Source organism: Hemicordylus capensis, chromosome 3 (assembly GCF_027244095.1).
Source record: "Hemicordylus capensis ecotype Gifberg chromosome 3, rHemCap1.1.pri, whole genome shotgun sequence".
In the NCBI taxonomy this organism is placed as follows: Eukaryota; Metazoa; Chordata; class Lepidosauria; order Squamata; family Cordylidae; genus Hemicordylus; species Hemicordylus capensis.
The window spans coordinates 333,919,215-333,938,147 of NC_069659.1; the positions used below are offsets into that span (position 1 = coordinate 333,919,215).

An 18,933-nucleotide genomic window follows, 5' to 3' on the forward strand; every position below is an offset into this window, starting at 1 on the left:
CAACGTTGTGAACTAAGGAACAGTCAACAAATGCATGAAATGGTCATGATGGACAGATGATTGACTCAGACAGATTAGTGAAAGTCTGGACATTTCTAAAACAACAGTTGACTATATTATCACAGAGCATCTTGAGATGAGAAAGGTTTCCGCCCAGTGGGTCCCCAAACATCTCACACCAGATCAGAAACTTGTGAGACAGAACATGTCAAGGGATAATCTGGCATTGTTTCCTAACTGTTGATGAAACATGTGTTCATCACTTCACACCTGAGAGTAAGCAGCTGTACAAGCTATAGAAACATATTGACTTCCTTTCCCTCCAAAGAAAGCCAAGTCCATCCCATTAGCAGGCAAGGTCATGGCAACAGGATTTGGGGATATGGAGGGGGTGGTGTTTGTGGAGTAACTACAAAAGGGGCATACCATCACCAGTGCATATTATGCTACCTTGCTGAGGCAACTCTGAGATAAGTTGAAGGTTAAACGCTGAGGAAAATTGACTAAAGTGGTGCTTTTTCATCAGAACAATGCACCACACTACATGTCAACTGTTGCCATGGCTTCAGTTGACGACTGTGAGTTCCAGGTGCTTCAGCACCCTCATTATTTCCCAGATCTGGCCCCATAAGACTATCATCTTTTTCCTGATCTCAAAAAACATTTGGCTGGTGCCCATTATCCTTCCGCTGATGATGTCATTCATGCTGTAACTTCATGGAGGAGAGGTCTATCAACGGCTACTGGCCGGAGGGCTATAGGCTACCTCCAGCCTCAAAGGCAGGATGCCTGTGAGTACCAGTTGCAGAAGAGTAACAGCAGGAGAGAGGGCATGACCTCAACTCCTGCCTGTAGGCTTCCAGTGGCATCTGGTGGGCCACTGTGTGAAACAGGGTGCTGGACTAGATGGGCCATGGGCCTGATCCAGCAGGGCTGTTCTTATGTTCTTATGTAGAGGCTTATTTTGACACACTGGGCAAGTCCTTCTATGCTGATCAGATAAAGGTGCTGGAGCACCACTGGACCAAGTGTGTGAACTTAGTAGGGGACGATGTTGAGAAGTGGCCCTTATGGATTTCCACTGGTGGGTTTCTTCATGGTCAGGCCATGAACATTTGGGACCCCTCGTAAGTGATTACACTTCCGCCCCTTTCTTTATTTTGTTTCCATCCTCATAGTAGTTCAGGTATTTCTAGAATCTTCCCACAATATACTGTCAGAGCCTTCATTTCTCATTTGCTTCCTTCTGCTACATTCTCTGCTAAGTGTCAGCCACACCTTCATAATTATTACTCTGACTTATTCAGTGATCTTTAAGCATGTCTAATTATTTGTTCATCAGCTTCTACTTGGTTGATTTTTTTAGAAAAAAGACGTTTGGCAGTACACATCCAAAGATCAAAAGACAAAAATTATATGCTTCCAGTCTGAGGAATAGCAAACCCTTTTATGGATTTCTTTCAGTTCTGGCTTTTACTGATATTTTTATCACTAAGAGATGGCCATTCCCAGGCTTGGCTCCAGTTTGCTGGTCTGAGGTTGCTGTCTGTCTCCTGTCAAGTGTTCCATGCTGGTTGCTGCCCCTGCTTCTAGGGTCCCAGAGGTGATTGTGAAGGGTCTGGACCTGGGGCATGTGTAACCAGTTGGGGTACATAGCCACAAAGGAACCTGCCTAATATTGAATTAGACCTTTGGCCCATGTAGCTCAGTATTGTCTACACCAGGGGTCAGAGGTGCACCTAGGTAATTTTGGAACCTGGACCTAAAAGCCTTTGGAGCCCCCCTGCCCACTGGCATCTTTCCCCTACACACACACACACACACACACACACACACACACACACACACACACTTTTTAAAAGGTGGGTTCTTGAGGACACAAACAGCAACTGAATTCACAAGAAATTAAGAATATTAAAAAGGTATATCTATGCAAATATGCATTAGCAGAAACATTTCAACATGCAACTTAACATATTCCCATCCCACATATTTCTTTCCCCACTCCACCCCCACCCTACTCTGTCTCTAAAGAGGATTTGGGGGCCACTAGGGGGTGTGGGTCACCTTAAGTGGCGCAGCAGGGAAATGCTTAACTAACAAGTAGAAGGTTGCCGGTTCAAATCCCTGCTGGTATGTTTCCCAGACTACAGGAAACACCTATATCGGGCAGCAGTGATATAGGAAGATGCTGAAAGGCATAATCTCAGACTGTGCAGGAGGAGGCAATGGTAAACCCCTCCTGTATTCTACCAAGAAAACCACAGGGAGTAGAAATTGACTTGACAGCACACGTTACCTAGAGGGTGTGGAAGCCCTGGACTTCTGCCCGGAAGTCCAGGGGTAAGAGCATTTCAAACTTTCCCAACTTTTTTGTTAACCAGTGTGCCCGTTCTGTCACAAACCTTCAGCTCAGATACCCCACAGAAATTGTGTGTGGTGTGTGTCATCCAGACAAGAGCCCTCCTCAGATAGTTAAATCATGGGCAATGCTCACACTTACAGCAGGGGAAATCAATCGAGGTTGCAGCTCATGGATTCGCCCGTGAATATGCATATGGCACTGCCCACTTCAGACAAACAGCATCATAAGCATGGTTGTTGGGGCAAGAGGGTGAGTGATAGTGGGGGGGAGGGAGGACTTCCTTCCCCTTTCCGCACTGTAAGCATGAGTGATGCTCATGTTTTATAATGTCCAAAGAGGGCTTAAAGTTACTTGTGAGTACTCCCATTGATACTTTCACTGGAAGTCGTCCATGCTAATTTTCCAAAGCCTGTCTGTCAGGCTGAGGAGAAAGGTACCCTGAGCTTCAGCATGTAGACAGTCAATCAGGAGCAGAGGAGGAGGATGTTCAGCCTCCTTCCTCTCCTCCTGCAGCAGACACATTGCTAAAAATGCATTGGCTTCAAGCCAGCTATCCTTGGATGTGGAACAAATAGCACAGCTGCAACATGGGGAGGCAGCAGGGCTCAGAGTACCCCTGGGAGCCCTTCAAGTAGGGTTGCCATATTCCGGGTGGCCTAATTTGCATAATATGCAAAATATGCAACAACTAATTTGCATTTATTTATTTATTTATTTATTTATTTATTTATTTATTTATTTGACAGATTTGCATACTTTCCCCTCCTTCTCTGCCCTCCCGTGTGATCAGATCCAGAGTAAAATCCGGGCAATCTGGGCAGCGCATTTGAAATTGGTGCAGATCCGGGTGGCATTTAGCAGCTGGGTGGAGGAGCCAAAATCTGGGGGCTACCCTAAATTCTGTGGGGTATGGCAACCCTACTTCAAGTAACCCCCATTGGGAACCCCTGGCCTACACTCACTGGCAGTGGCTCCCCAAGGTTTTAGGCAGGAGTCTCTCCCAGCCCTACCTGGAGATGCCAGGCAGTGAATCTGGGACCTTCTGCAAATAAGTAGATGCTGTATCATTGAGCCACAGCCCCATCTCCGAAGGGGAATCTCTTACAGCAGACAGCACTCACATGCAGTCATCCATCCAAATGTAAGCCAGGGCAGACTCTGCTTAGCAGAGGACAATTGATGATCACTACCATAAGACCTGCTCTCAAAAGGTCTCCCATCTCTGCAGTCTCCCTAGGTGGGGCATATTCTGGATGGCAATCTCAGGTTGTCAGGGTATGCTGACTCCTTGTACATACTCCTGTGGTTCTGGATCTGGGCACAGGCTCATTCTGACAATATAGAAGAGGGAAATGGACAACAGAAGAACAACAACAAAAAAAAAAAAAAAAACCCTGTGGCTCCCTCATCCATTGCATTATGTCATTTAAAGGTGCAGAGCTGATCTCCAGGCTGCAACCTGGCAACCCCAACATTGACATGCAAGGTTGCATTTTGTATTAATCAGAACCCTTTTGTGCCAGGAAAGGGAGATATTCCTCCCAGCAGGCCCAGAGGCCCATTAATTATCCAGGCCTGAAGGGTTATGCCATGCATGCAAAATGCTTTATCGTTTTTAAAATTAAAGAGCTGGCCTTCGTGAGATGTGACATGGGCTTAGATTTCAGAAACATTATCATCATCATCATCGAGTTTTGATGTAAAAACTCAATGCACTTTAAAGCACTTAAGAGGGTGCTGTTAAAGAGACTATAAAAGCCGCTGAAAGGAAGTCAGATTTTGTGGTACAGGGCATTCAAGCCAATACTCAATTTCTGAAATATGCTGGGGCTCAAGGTTGCATAGAAGTCATACCCTCCTCCATCGTGTAAGAAGGAGGAACATTCAGGCTTGCAGAGGAGATTTCACCTTCACTTAGAACTTGCACACTCCAGCACAGTGGCGCTAAGACACAGGAAGGAAGGAGGGCAAATAAAGACAATTATATTGGGGATTGAGAAACTACAGGGCTACACAGGACAGGGATCTTCACCATTTTTCAAGCATGGGCCTCTTTGGCAAAAAAAAAAAAAAAAAAGAACAAAACTTCCACAGGAGAGCCATTTCCCCAGTTTGCTGACCTCTTCTACACAATACTGTGCTTTTCTCAGTGCTGGAAGGGCTTGTTAAGAGAGATGGAATCCTCTCTTAATAGCACTAGAAGGAAAGCACTAGAAAGGGCTACACTTCCCAACACTCTGTGCACACCTTCCAAGATGGTGCAGAGGGCTCTGTTTCCCTTAAAGTAGCCCCCACCCAGTGCTGGGCAAAGCACAGAACTGCACAATAGGAGTGGTTGCCTCCACATGGCACCAGGGGGATCGCATAGAGAATTCAGCTTTTGCCAAAGCTTCACACCGGCCCAGTAAGGTAGGGAGCCACACTGATGGGGACCATTACAATGAAGAACACTGATACAGGATGTGTGAACAGCAGCCATTGGGATTATGAACTCTAGGGTGACTTCTTGATCCCAAGAACCCTAAAAGCAGGATGTCATCATTCTGTTTTCCAATGCATGCCCAAAACTGGTGTCATGACTTAAAGGAACCTCATGTATTATTTCACAGATCCACAGGGATTTCTTCCCTAAGAGGAAATAGTGCCAGAGAAGTGACTTTGATGCCTCCCCCACCTGCCCATGGTCAGTTTATCAGTGTTTTTCCTAAACAGTACACTTAAACAGTGAGCCACCCAAGCTCAGCTTAGTGTCCCCTTCAAGTAGGTGCCCTGGGCAACAGCCCAGATCCACTACCTTGTCTAACCCATTCTTTATCATGAAGTTTGTGCCTTAGAATGCAGCAGCATTTGTGATATCCAGAGACCAGCTCCTGCCATTTAATTGTCATTGTCACATTTTCGTCTTCAGGCGAACTCGAAGGTCGTTCAAACAATGAGATCAGGGCTGTGTTGAAGGCAATTGCTTGAACCTGGAAGGAATAGAATTAGTTTTTTTTAAAAAAAGGTTTTCTTTCTTGCTTGCTTTCTTTTTTACCATTCTCAACATTTCAAAGCAACCCATTACTGAAGGAGATAGCCTGAATATCACACAAAGTCTCTCCTTTGTTATAAATCCATAACTTACAGGCATTTAAATTTCATGGCCACTGCTGTGGCTATTTTTGTTAATGAGGCTGCAGGGATTTGCCTAGGAGAGGACAATGAAAACAACTTAAATATGTATAGCTTGGCATTATGGAGACACTTGGCAAGATTCTGAACATGACAAAGAGGAAGGTGGCCCAATCTAAAGGCAAATGAAGGGAGCTATGCTCTGGGCAGCTAGGAGGAGGGTTTTTTTGTGACTCAGGAATATGAATGAGTAATGAAGTGCAATTGAGATGAATTGACTTTTATCTCAACGGCAGGAGAAAAATCTCCCTAGACCTGCACTTCTGAAGCATCGTTGAACATATGAGGAAGCTGCCTGATAGTGATCGACTATAACCTGAAGCTTTCTATATGCAAAGTATGTGTTCTAGCAACATCGTGGCCCTGGACCCTGGGCCATGCACCCCAGCAGAGAAAAGCTCCGAAGAGCCAGAGGACTGGACAACTGAGCCAGTCACTAGAGACTTCGATGGAGGGGGAGGAAGAGCCCCAAAGGCTTGATTCCTGGAGTCTCGGGAGGTGGTTTTTGCCAGCTACTGCTCAGAGCCACCTGCAGCTCAAGTGGACCCTCCTTTACCATCCTGCCAAGTGCAGCAACAGTGGGAGCCCTTCCAGTCCTGCTGGAAAAATGCCTGCATAATGGAATGTGGGCTCTTTAATGCTCAAGCTGGTTCCCTCCAAGAAAGTGAAACTTCCTCTATACCCCTCACTCTGCAGGATGACTTTAACCCTCTATTGACTCAAAATCAATGCTGGAGCAGCACAGTCAGCTTCGTGGCCCACCGGATGCTATCCATGGTGCTGATCACTTATTCCTTGATGTGACTGGCCAGAAAGACTCTATGGCCCCCAACCTGGAATGGGAGAATCTCTGAGTTATGGGCACTCCCTAAAATGTGATGTCATTTTATGTCGTTCCTTTCCTTACATTTCTGCACTGGCTCCCTCTTGCTTTCCTTTGAGGCTCCTGTGGCTTGTATTTATGGCACTTCCCTTGATTGCCAACATATTTGTAAAATATGTGGCATTTGTGACTGTCAGCTTAAGCTTTGGTCATGTGAAACAGCTGCCTTGAATAGTTATATTACTGTTGAACCTGTCAGCAAAAGTACCCTGTGACTATGAAAAGTGGTCTTTATTTTAGACTCTTGTAAGACTATGTTGAGCCAGCATAGCGTAGTGGTTAGAGTGTTGGACTAGGACCAGGAAGACCTGAGTTAAAATCCTCATTCAACCATGAAACTCACTGGGTGACTCTTGGCCAGTCATGTATCTCTCAGCCTAACCTACCTCACAGGGTTGTTGTGAGGATAAAGATAAACATGTACACCGCTCTGGGCTCCTCGGAGGAAGAGCGGGATATAAATGTAAAAAATATAAATAAATAAATAAATAAAATTGTTGTTTGATTCTGTCCCACCCCTAGCCTTGCCACATATAATTTTTTTCCACCTTCAAGAGAAAAAAGGAGAGACATTTTATAAATAATATAATTTTATTTATACTGTAAATAATATCTATTGCAAAATTATTGATCATAATAATTATTATTCTTGAACTCACCTGTCCACAGACATCCCCCAGTGTCAGAATGGCTTCATTTCCATCATGAGGGTTGTACCAGTAGTCCATGCATATCACTGTTCCTTCCAGGCCTTGAAGTTTGTACTGACAAGAGAATCCTTGCTTGGAATTCAGCTCAGCAAAATAGATCTCCTTGCTTGTAAATGCAACAGCTACCTAGGTTTTAAAACAAGGACAATATGGAAAAGAAGAACACTCCTCCAGTTCTGCCGAGCCACCTGAGGTTATCCAGCTCTCTTAAAGAGCCTCTATTTTATCACTGCTTCCTTCATACACACAAAGAAAATTCATGTAGATCAGGCCTGCTCAACTTAGGCCCCCCAGCTGTTTTTGGACTACAACTCCCATAATCCCTAGCCACAGTGGCCAATAGACAGGGATTATGGGAGCTGTAAGCCAACATCTGCAGGCGGGCCGAAGTTGAGCAGGCCTGATGTAGATTTATCTAAAATCTTATTCAGCAACAACTCCATGTTCTCCTTCTCCTTCTCCTCCCTTCCATCTCCCACCCCAGTTGCACTCTATGGCATCCCCACTGGGACAAACATGGGACAAACATCCAAACAACAAAAGATAGGATACAACAGCCTCCCAGGTCACTCTTGAGGTCTCCAACTCCGTCTCAGAACATATACAGAACTCTCCATCTCTTCCTTCAAGTCTCACCTCAATCACTGCCTCTTTCATCAAGCTTTGGAACACGGAAGGTATATAGGAAACTGCCATCAGAACATTGGTCCATATAGCTCAGTATTGTCTACACTGACTGGCCTCAGTTCTCCAAAGTTTCAGGCAAGAATCTTTCCCAGTCCTACCTGGAGATGCCTCCATGGACTCAACCTGGGACCTCCTGCATTCAAAGCAGGTGTCCTGCCACTCAGCTACAGCCTCGTCCCCTTTTGACTCAATCCCTTATTTCCTTTTGCCTAACACAAAGCTGGAAGTATGTGTAACTGCACTTGTTTTGTTCCTCCCTTATTACCTTCGCCCCACCTGAATTTAAATTGTATGCTTTTGGAATGAGGAAACTGTCTTTTGCAATGTAGACAATAGAATTAGTTCACAGTTGTTGTTTCCAAAGAGGACTAAACCATAGGAACACATGAAGCTGCCTTATACATTGGTTCATCTAGCTTAGTACAGTATTGTCTATATCCAGGCTGCACAACTTAAGCCCTCCAGCTGAATTTGGACTACAATTCCCATCATCCCTGGCCACAATGGCCAATAATCAGGTATGATGGAAGCTGTAGACTAATATCCATCTATCCTCTGTTTGGAGGAGGAGTGCTGCTAGAGATACAGATGCTCTTCCACTTAGCTGTGGTCCTTCCACCAATGAATAGGAATGAAATGATGGGGGGTTAAGCTACGCAAATAACTTGCCTCATTGATTTCAGTTGTGCTTAGTCGTGACTAACTTGCTTTGGATTAAACCCATTATTATAATCATTATCATTTTTATTTCAATCCCATTTTTCTGCAAGAAATTGCACTCAGAGCACAAAAAAATTACATTATGTGAACAAGTACATTGATCTATCCTAAATCTATGGCCAGCTGATATCGCTGGATAATCTTGTATTATGAAAAAGAAAGAAAATATTCTCTGTACGCAGTTTCAGCACTAAGCATCATGTTCTAAACCTCTACCTTGCCCCCATCTTAGTTAACACATCTACATACCTTGTTAACATTCGGTAGTACAACCAGACAGGTCACCCAGAGGTCTTTTGGCTTGACACCTTCTGTAGTGATCTGGAGAGTCCTCTGTAACTTCAAACTCTCTCCCCAGATGCCAATCAATCCACTCCGACCCACAGTCAGGTAGCCAATGGGGCTTTTCAAAGAGGTTACATTTTGAACAGCATCTTTATGGATCAGTGGGAGAAGATGGAGGTCCTTCCACTGGGGGATGACCAACCTTTTGGCTCGTTCATCAGTCTCATACAACTCAAGAAGCACAAATGAGGTCAATTTGTTCCAATCAATGAGACCATCTCGAGCCAAATCTATCTTATCGAACAGCTCACCATATTCTTCCTTGGTGCCCCGCCTGACCACTGCAGACATCTTCTCCACGAAGTCTTCTCTTTTCAGGCCCATGTTCTCATTTAACTCTGGGGACTTGAAATAAGTACACAGTGAGAAGACAATGCTTATAGACCTGTTAAGACGTTAACCACTCAGTGACTTGCCACTCAGTGACTTTCAGCTGAACATATGAATGATCTTCATTTAAAAGCATCAAGTCTGAGATACTAATTGATCTAAAAGCTCTGTCTGTGGGGTGGCTGATCTCTTCTAGCTGCATTCCCTTTACAACTATACCCCGCAAGCCAGCCCACGAGCCACTTCTACAAACTGGAGGGCAGTCTGATTTGAACTCGGACTGGCTCCCCAGTTCGACCTCAGACCACCTGAACCGGGCTGGCTCAATGGCGAACCTGGCTCGATTGTAAGCTGGCTCAAACATCCCTACTGGAGCTGCTGCCAGGGATTGAACCTGGGACCTTCTGTATGCACAGCAGATCTGCCAGCACTCTAGCCCTGATCCAATTTGGGTCATACACACATGTCATCTTTCAACTGGGGTGGGGGAGCACAGGTGATCCGATAACAGATCACCAACATCATACCTAGGTTGAGCCTTATCTGCCTGCAGAAGCTCTTCCCCACTTCCTGCCCTGCAAAAACATGTGCTTAGACTCACACACACAAAAAGCACTGACATACTATGCCCATCATAGATGTTCTATTTATTATGGGCAGAGATTCCAAAATATTAATTAGCTCTGAAAATGATGGACATGTGGCAACCCAGGCCTCAATCTTGGGTCCCAATAAAGTAACTGCTGACTTTTAAAAACTAACTGATTTTTTAAAAAACGTTCTGTATACCTGAGGCCTACAGACTCATTTTATATGCTCAGTCGAAAAGCTGTCAAAATAATGATTTTTGATCACTCCACAAGAAGCAAGACTTTTTACCCTATTTAATAATCACACAATTCATTCACCCTTTGCGCGGGGGTGGGGAGGAGAGGGGGGGGAGAGAGAGAGAGAGACTTCAATCATATCAACAAATGAAAGAATTAGGTTGGGAGGGCAGCAGCATTTGGAAAAAAGTTGTTAGACATAGAACACCTTCTCCTAATCCATTGTCGTAATTAGTTAACCGAATAGCAGAGAGAAAAAGACACTTCAGTTCTTACACTTCATACACAGAGAGAAGGGGAAATCTAAAGTGTAACACCATGATAACTTTGTGGAAAACCGGGTTTAATTAATTTTCACATAAAAAAATCCCATTAGTATTTCGACACTATCTCACCGTTCCATGAAGCACATTAATGAAACAATATTTGAGAATGCCAATTATACTCTGTTTGCTGCTTAAATTCTGTATCGCTTTTTAAAATAGAGAGCAAACAGGAATCTGTACTGTCTCAGGGTGTTTAAGTGGGGCAGGGGGCGTGTCTTAAAGTAAGGTTTTGGGTTTGTTTTTTTAAACACTGAACAGCCTCCTGAATTCAATACAGTGATGGTTATACATAGGGATTCATCAGTTAACTGAGTTAATTCATCATTAACTGGGTTAATTCATCATTAACTGAGCAGTGTAGACATAGGTTCAGACCATCTAAAAAAACTAAGCATCAGAAATGTTGATTTGTTGGCAGGGCTGCCAGTAGGACTCTCTGGGCCCAGTATGCTGCATGTGGGCTCAGCACCCTGCCCACTATATATTGACAAGAAATGCAGCTTGACAACAGTCCCTTGCTATTATTACAATTTACAGTTCCTCCACACCTAGCCTCACAGCTATCTCGCTTCCCTCTTGAGTCACACATGCACACAAATGCTGATCCTATGCATGTATCATGCATCAGGCATGGTGATCCTATGCGCATGTGCACAAATGTTAGTCCTATTAATTTTGATGAAGTGTGTATGCATAGGGTTGCAATCTTGCAGCCTTCTTCTGCCCTACTAGGCCCCCTACTGGCTCCAATATTCTCCTATATCTCCCTCTCAGTGGGATAGACTGATATGGGGCTGGAAGGAACCCAGTGGGATTTTTTGTTAGTTAGTTGCTTTATATACCGCCCTTCCTAAAGAGGCTCAAGGCGGATTGGAGTGGGTCAGGGATAGAATTTATCATTTTTTTCTTCTGGATCAGAAGTGAGACCTAGAGGATTTGGGCATATCAGGGGATGAGGCTTGGCATGTCATCATGTGCGGTCAATGTGAAAAATATCTCGTTCTCACCCCTGCTCAAAACATCTGGCTAACTCAACAAACCACTCCATACCAACCTGGAGACAAAAATATCAAATGGACAAGAAAGTGTGTGTGTGTGTGTGTGTGTGTGTGTGTGTGTGTGTGTGTGTGTGTATGTGTGCGTGTGTGCCAATATTATCATGGAATACTACTCAGGGGCAGGGAAGCAACGCAATTTTCAAGGAGCTCTAGTCCAGTGTTTCTCAACCACCGGTCCCTGGACCGCTGCCGGTCCCCGAAGGGTTGAGTGCCGGTCCCTGACTGGGAGTCAACCCCCCCCCCGAAATCAAGGCACTCACTTCCTCAATTTTGCACATGGCACGGAAGAGGAAGAGTATCACGGAGGCATGGGACCCTTCTTGTGCCTTGCCTCCACGTGCTGCTGAGATCTTCCTATAGCTATCTTATTCCCTATCTTTACAGCTTCAAACTGTATGCGATGCGGGGGCATGGAGGAAAAAGTATGGCAGTGGGCGCCACTTGAAGGGCTGCTGGTTCTTGCATGCTCATTGTTTGCAGCCAAAGGTTGGTTGATTGAAACCCAGCTGCCTGTTGTGGTCAAGGCGCCTTGAGAGGGAACACTGTTTCCCTCTTGCATCAGTGGGGCTTGCTTGTATGTTGTTTTCATTGGCCCCATGTAGCTTTTGAATTTTTCCAATGGCCCAGCATCCCCTCTCCATTGAGTAATCACAAGCACCTCCACTCCAGACATACTGGAGACAAATTTGTTCACCCAGGCTTTTAGATTCAGGGGTTCTCAACCTTGGGTACCCAGACGTTGGTGGACTTCTACTCCCATAATCCCGAGTCATAATGGCCAAATGCCATTGTTGTTGGGGGTTATGGGAGTTTAACTGAGGGACCCAAGGTTAAGAACCCCTAATATTCCATGTTTGCAAAAGATTCCAAATTTAATTATTTTAATGCTTATATTATTTTCATTCTAAACTGCCCAGAGATGCAAGTTTTGGGCAGTATAGAAGTCTGATAGATAGACAGACAGACAGACAGATAGACAGACTTGAAACCCCTTTACTAACTGCTGGTCCGGGAAACTGCGCATGAAGAATGTAGCGGTCCTTGAAACTCTGCACGAAGAATTTAGCGGTCCTTGACTCCAAAAAGTTTGAGAAACACTGCTTCTAGTCGACATGATCATTGAAGGCCTTGCTCTGTATTCCCGCCAACTAAGTTCAGCAACCACACATTAAGTGGAGGAGTCGTGGTGCCAGTTTTATAGAATGCCTTCTCTGGGAGTGGCCCACCTTCCCCAGTTCTATGTGCCTTCACATGCCCAGCAAAAACAACACCAACACCTGACTCTTTAGTCCAACCTTTAAGATTATTGGTTCTGTTACCTCTTGTGTTTAAAAACTATTGTATTACCCTTGTTTTCTGAATTTCCTCTGAAATGAGCACATTGTCTATTTTCGTTCTGTTGTGGTACACTTTTGATGTGTTAATTGAGTGTGTTCTTTATTAATTTAATATGAACTCCTTTATTTTTAACCCTGCTCTTGAACCTCAAAATGGATTCCCAGAACAGCTGATAATAGTCAAAACTACAACTAAACTAAACAATTCATAAAACCTATTTTAAAACATGTTTCAAATACAGAAGAGCAACATTTTTTAAAAGAGCTATATCAGGATGAAAACACCAATGAAAATACAAATCTAAAAGATCTGGGTAATTAGGGGACAGGGCTTTAGCACTATGGTAAAGAGCATGCTTGGCATGCAGAAGATCCTAGATTCAATCCATGGCATCTCCAGGTAGGGCTGAGAAAACCCCCTGTAAGAAACCCTGGAGAAAACCCTACTGCCAGTCAGTGGAAACCCTATTGCCAGACAATACTCTCACTATTCCTTATGAGTTGGATGGGCCGATGAATGATCTGACTCAGTATAAAATATCTCCTTATGTTCATAGGAAGGTCTTCACCTGATGCCAAAAAAAAATCGAGGTAAACACATGTGAGTATCCCCAGGGAGTGCTCTGAAAAAGCCCTATCTTGGGTCACTGCCCCACTTGCCTCACCAAGTATGCGGATATGTCTCAATATCAGGAACTCGTTAGAAAAGGCAAGGCAGTCAGAATTTCAGCACCCTGGAGAGCTCTCAGTGAGCAATTTGCTCCAACAAGAGTGGAGGTAGAATGAGGTCTGGATCGGGTCATGCTCCCCCGGAAGGAACAGGTACACAATCTGGGGGTGCTTTAAAGATGAATGAATAAATAAATAAATAAATAAATAAATAAATAAATGTGAGTTTTGGGCAGTATGAAAATATGTTAAATAAATAAAATAAAATAAGTAAAAATGGGGAAGGATAGGATCTCCATAGGATCCTATGGGGAAAGGTTAAAATTTTTGTTTTCATTGCCTGCTTGCCCATTTCTCTTGTGGGTTGAGTGGTAGGTAGCACCCATCATGCGGTACCAACCAGCCCACTTTGGTGTCCCTAGGAGCTACTCATGGAGAACAATGGGGTGTTTCAAGTTCTCCATTGTTCCCTATGGTCATGCACACATTTTGCAACCCTGCCTTGAAAAACATGACAGAAGCACACAGTAAAAGGGAATCTGTCCCTCCTGACACATAACACACATTTCAAAGCACAGCCCAAACATGACCAAAAAAGAATCACTGACCCAGAATCCACTGCCAGCTACAGTGCCCGCTCTGCAGTAACATCATTGGCACAAGTTGTTCTCTTACACACAATTATGACTCCATCCTTGATTACTTTCCAACAGCTGCCACAGCAGCACCCTTAGCAGCAGCAAGCATAGCCATCAACTCAACTACAGCAACGTTCTTCAGCCACATTTTGACGGAGTGAGAACACCTTGCAAAGAAGAATACAGATTGCAGAGTAGAGACTACCCATCCCACATTTCACCTCCCTACCTGGAGAGAAGGGATGTAAAGTCGCAGTCCTCTGCCCTGGAGTCTAGCACTTTTCCTCTGTTCCATCAAGTCTTTCCTGAACCACTGCCATCATTTGTGTGCAAGTTTAGGGGAATGTGTGGTTTGTAGCATGGTTCACATTGGGTTGGTTCATTGGGCTCAGACCCAGCATGTGTTCTTCAAAGGGTTCCCAGTCCACGGTGTCCCAGCTGGCAGACTAAGGCTTCAGACTGGGGTTCAGGACTGGGACTGATCCCCCTCCTCACGGTCAGGCTCCATACCATTGCTTGGGGCTGGGATCATGAGAGACCAAAAGAAGGCAGGATCTTAACATCCAGACAAGTTCATAGGAACAGCTCTGCTGAATCAGGTCCAAGGCACCCCGTTTCCTACAGAGGACCCTTAGATGCTTCTGGGGGGTCCACAAGCAGGAGATAAAAGCATGCCGCCTCTCCTGCTGTTGCTCCCCTGTGTCAGGTATTTAGTGGCATCCTATCGCCATCAAGACTAGTAGCCATTTGTAGACCTGTCCTCCATAAATTTGTCTAAGCCCCACTTAAAACCATCCAAGCTGCTGGCCATCTCCAAATTCTGTGGCAGGGAATTCCATAGATTATTTATGCGCTGTGTGGAAAAAAAAATCTTTCCTTTTGTCGGTCCTAAATTTCCTGGCGATCAGTTCCATGGGATGATCATATGGTTAGCTGCCATATACTGAGTCAGCCCATTGGTGCATCTAGCTCACTATTGTCTGCACAGACTGGCAGCAATTTCTCCAAGGTTACAGGCAGGAGTCTCTCTCAGCCCTATCCAGAGATGCCAGGGAGGGAACTTGGAACCTTCTGCATGCAAGTGTGCAGATGCTCTTCCCACAGCGGCCCCATCCCTTAAGGGCAATATTTTACAGTGCTCCCACATGTAGTCTCCCATTCAAATGCAAACTAGGGCAGATCCTGCTTAGCAAAGAGGGAAAGTCATGCTTGCTCCCACAAGACCAGCTCTCCTTCTAGTGTTGTGAGAGAGGGAGAAGAATTTCTTATTGTCTACTCTTTCCACAGCATGCATAATTTTATAAACCTCTATTATATCTTGCCTTAGTCACCTTTTTCCTAAACTAAAAAGCCCCAGATGTTCATATGGAGTTAGCCACATGGAGTTATTTAATGTCTGATTAAACATCTCAATCTGAAATAAGATAAAGCAGGGCAGAAATTTAACAAACAAAGAATAGGATGAGATTTTTAAATTCTTTTTTAAATACCCCTTGCAATCAAGGTAGATCAACACATGGCCCTTTAGATTTTGGCTGAGATCTTTCACTCCCTGTCCATCTCTTCCAAACATCCATAGAAATCTGAAGTATAGCTATAGACCAGAGAGATTTTCTTCTCTCTGACATCATTGCTTTTGAGACATGAAGCTATGCTTCTGTGAGCTTTTCAAAGCGTTGCGATTCTGTTATGATTCCTATTGTCCACCTGTTTAAAATATTCTTGCTGACAGGTTCTGTAGAATCTATTATGTGTTTTCAAGCACTGCAGACTCCATTATTCAACTGAGCCCAAACAAGGATGCCATGTCAAGTTCAAAGACTAATGCTAGGATAGATTTAATACCAAGGCTCAGTTTAAACATGATGCCAGATATTTAAAAGACAAAAGAAAAGAAAAGAAAAGAAAAGAAAAGACAAACAACAACAACCAACAACCAACAACCAACAACCAACAACAGGCCAGTGGAGAGGAAAGCTGGTCTTGTGGTAGCAAACATGACTTGTCCCCTTAGCTAAGCAGGGTGTGCCCTGGTTGCATATGAATGGGAGACTAGAAATGTGAGAACTGTAAGATATTCCCCTCAGGGGATGGAGCTGCTCTGGGAAGAGGAGAAGGTTCCAAGTTCCCTCCCTGGCATCTCCAAGCTAGGGCTGAGAAAGATTCCTGCCTGCAACCTTGGAGAAGCCACTGCCAGTCTGTGTAGACAACACTGAGCAAGATGGCCCTATGGTCTGATTCAGTATATGGCAGCTTCCTATGTTCCAGTGTTCCTATGTAATCTTGCCTTCAGGGGTTCCACATTGCCAATGTCTCATTTAAACTGGATTACTGGCATTTACAGAGTGCTTAGCATTCCATTCAAGAGATCTGTAATTCAGATATATAACATGCTGGTTTATAAACCTGTATGTGTATATGCCAGTAAGCCTTTTGCCATTGTGGCTGGGGTGATAGGAGTTGTAGTCCAACAACATCTGGAGAACCAAGGTTGGGACCCCCTGCATTCACCCGGCATTCCGTGCCCCTCCCCCTGCCCATCAGCTTCGCAACACCTGGACCAATATGATCCAAATCAGGTACAGTTGTAGGGACACCTCAACAGCAGAGTTTGTAATGATGGCATCCACCCCAATTAAAGGTGGTGGATGTGTAAACATTTTAGGCAGAAGTGGGCTAAATTGTGAACTGCCTAACCAATTTGAATCAAATTTGCTACAGGTATAGGGACACACAGGGGCACCTCAGTGGTGCAGTTTGTGATGATGTCATCCACCCTGATCCAAGATGGCAGATGCACAAACTTTTGAGGTGCAAATGAGCTAACTTGTGGACTGTCTAACTGATTTGAACCAAATTTGGTTCCGTTGTAGTGAGTGACACACAGGGACACCTCAGTGGTATAGTTTGTAATGTCGTCATCCACCCCAATCCAAGATGGCAGACATGTGAATATTTGAGGTGCAAGAGATCTAACATGTGGTCCACCACGATTTGAACCAAATTTAGTCCAGTTGTAGGGATAGTGAAAGGAAAGTAGGCGGAATTATTTATTACTAGAATAATTTTTTGTTTTTAAATCACCAACAACATGGGTTTCCTTTTTCCCAATATGTCTGAAAACTGGCAGGTCTGATCCATTGAAGGGGTAAGTAGAATGTCTGAATATTTTTATACCAATTGGATGGCAAACAGAGAATTTATAGCTGGCAGAGCAGCTGGGTCTCCCATGGAATTCAGTGGGAAACAGAAATGAATAGGAGTAGCAGAGACAAGCTGGTGATGGTCACCAGCTTGGATGGCTTTAAAAGGGGCTTAGACAGATTCATGGTGGACAGGTCTAACAATGGCTACTAGTCTGGTGGCTGTGGGCCATCTCCAGCCTCAGAGGTACAATGCCTTTCAATACCAGTTGCAGGGGAGCAACATCAGGAGAGAGGGCATGCACATACCTCTTGCCTATGGGCTCCCCAGAGGCATCTGGTGAGCCACTGTGTGAAACAGGATGCTGGACTAGATGGGCCTTGTGCCAGATCCAGCAGGGCTGTTGTTATGTTCTTAAATGAAATAAATAATAGCCACAATGAACATGATGTTAAGGAATGAATAGAACACATTTCAAACAAAAAATTTTAACAGAAACAAATGGAATAACTTGCACTTAAAAAAACATCTCTAATTTCTTGAATGCTTGGGTATCTCCTTAGCTCTTAAAGGCAAAGTTGTGCCATCAAGAACGGGTCAACTCCTGGAAACCACAGAGCCATGTGGTTTTCTTTGGTAGAATACAGGAGGGGTTTACCATTGCCATCTCTTGCACAGTATGAGATGATGCATTTCAGCATGTTCCTACATCACTGCTGCCCGATATAGGTGTTTCCCATAGCCCTGGGTCCAATCAATCAAGCAACCTCTTGCTACCTCGGCAAGTTACTTCCCTGCTGCACCATTAGGCGACACTCCTTGGTTCTTAAATAACACTTAATCTCCCTCACTGCCTGAGTAAGGTTTACTCATTGACAAGATACTCATTGACAAGATACAACGTCAATATTAAGTCATTGACAAGATACAAGTGTGGTTCCATATAATATGTTATCATAGGAGAGACCTTCAATCCTTTTAATAGCTCTGTGTCCAATCAATCAAGCCCTTGCATTCACAGATACATGAAAAAAGAACCCCTTCATTTAACAAGAATGTAAGTAAGGGCAGGAAATACTCCATATTCCACTCTGCCTCCCCTGGGTCATTCCGTCTGCAGAATTGCACATTTCCATACAAATGTAATACTAATCTCAGGGCTAATATGGAGCAGCTTCTCCCACTGAACTTTTTTTAGAACCAATGTAAATGAGACAGCTCTCTCCTGGGCCATGCCTTGCATTTAAACCATTTGTTCACTTTTTAGTGAGGTATTAAGGAGGATAGATGTGGGGGGAAAGGGTTTCCTTAGACAGGGGACTCCAGGCTACTCTCAAGACAATTAAACTGCTTTAATATTTATTGCTGCAGTACAGAGGGAATGAAATGATAATAGGCCTACAGCCACAAACCAAGAATGGGCTCCGATCCAGGTATGGCTTTTCGCCACATTGTACATCCAGCCCAGCAGGGTGTCTTGAATCTGTGCACTGCCTTCGATAGAAATGCATACCTTGCTCATTTTTAAATTGCATTTTTCCATAAAGTTATAGCCGAGGTAGCTAACAATGTGTAAAGATGTCAGAAAATATCAGGATCTATACCATCACAGTTTAAGCAAGTATAATAAAATGCCAACCATCGAACTTACAGCAGCATCGGAGTAAATCAGTTAAAAGCTTCAGAAGCAGCAGCTGCTAACAAAAGCCTGCTAAAAGTGCAC

The 18,933-nt window shown here is 44.2% G+C and overlaps 1 protein-coding gene across 6 annotated transcripts in view; it reads right to left on the reverse strand.

Moving 5' to 3' along the window:
• WDR49 (WD repeat domain 49) overlaps positions 1 to 18,933 on the reverse strand; it is a 176,858-nt gene that overhangs the window by 144,352 nt on the left and 13,573 nt on the right. For 5 of the 6 annotated variants that reach the window (XR_008320131.1, XR_008320132.1, XM_053312038.1 and 2 more), the window contains exons 3-5: positions 8,786 to 9,226; positions 7,079 to 7,255; positions 5,160 to 5,334 (exon numbers count right to left, since the gene is read on the reverse strand). Coding sequence is in view for 4 of the 6 variants with exons in the window: in XM_053312038.1 (XP_053168013.1) it covers positions 5,160 to 5,334; positions 7,079 to 7,255; positions 8,786 to 9,226 (793 nt within the window). In the remaining 2 variants the exon portion in view is untranslated. Of the gene's footprint in view, positions 1 to 5,159; positions 5,335 to 7,078; positions 7,256 to 8,785; positions 9,227 to 18,933 lie in introns of those variants that run through there. The other variant, XM_053312039.1, reaches the window with a different exon arrangement.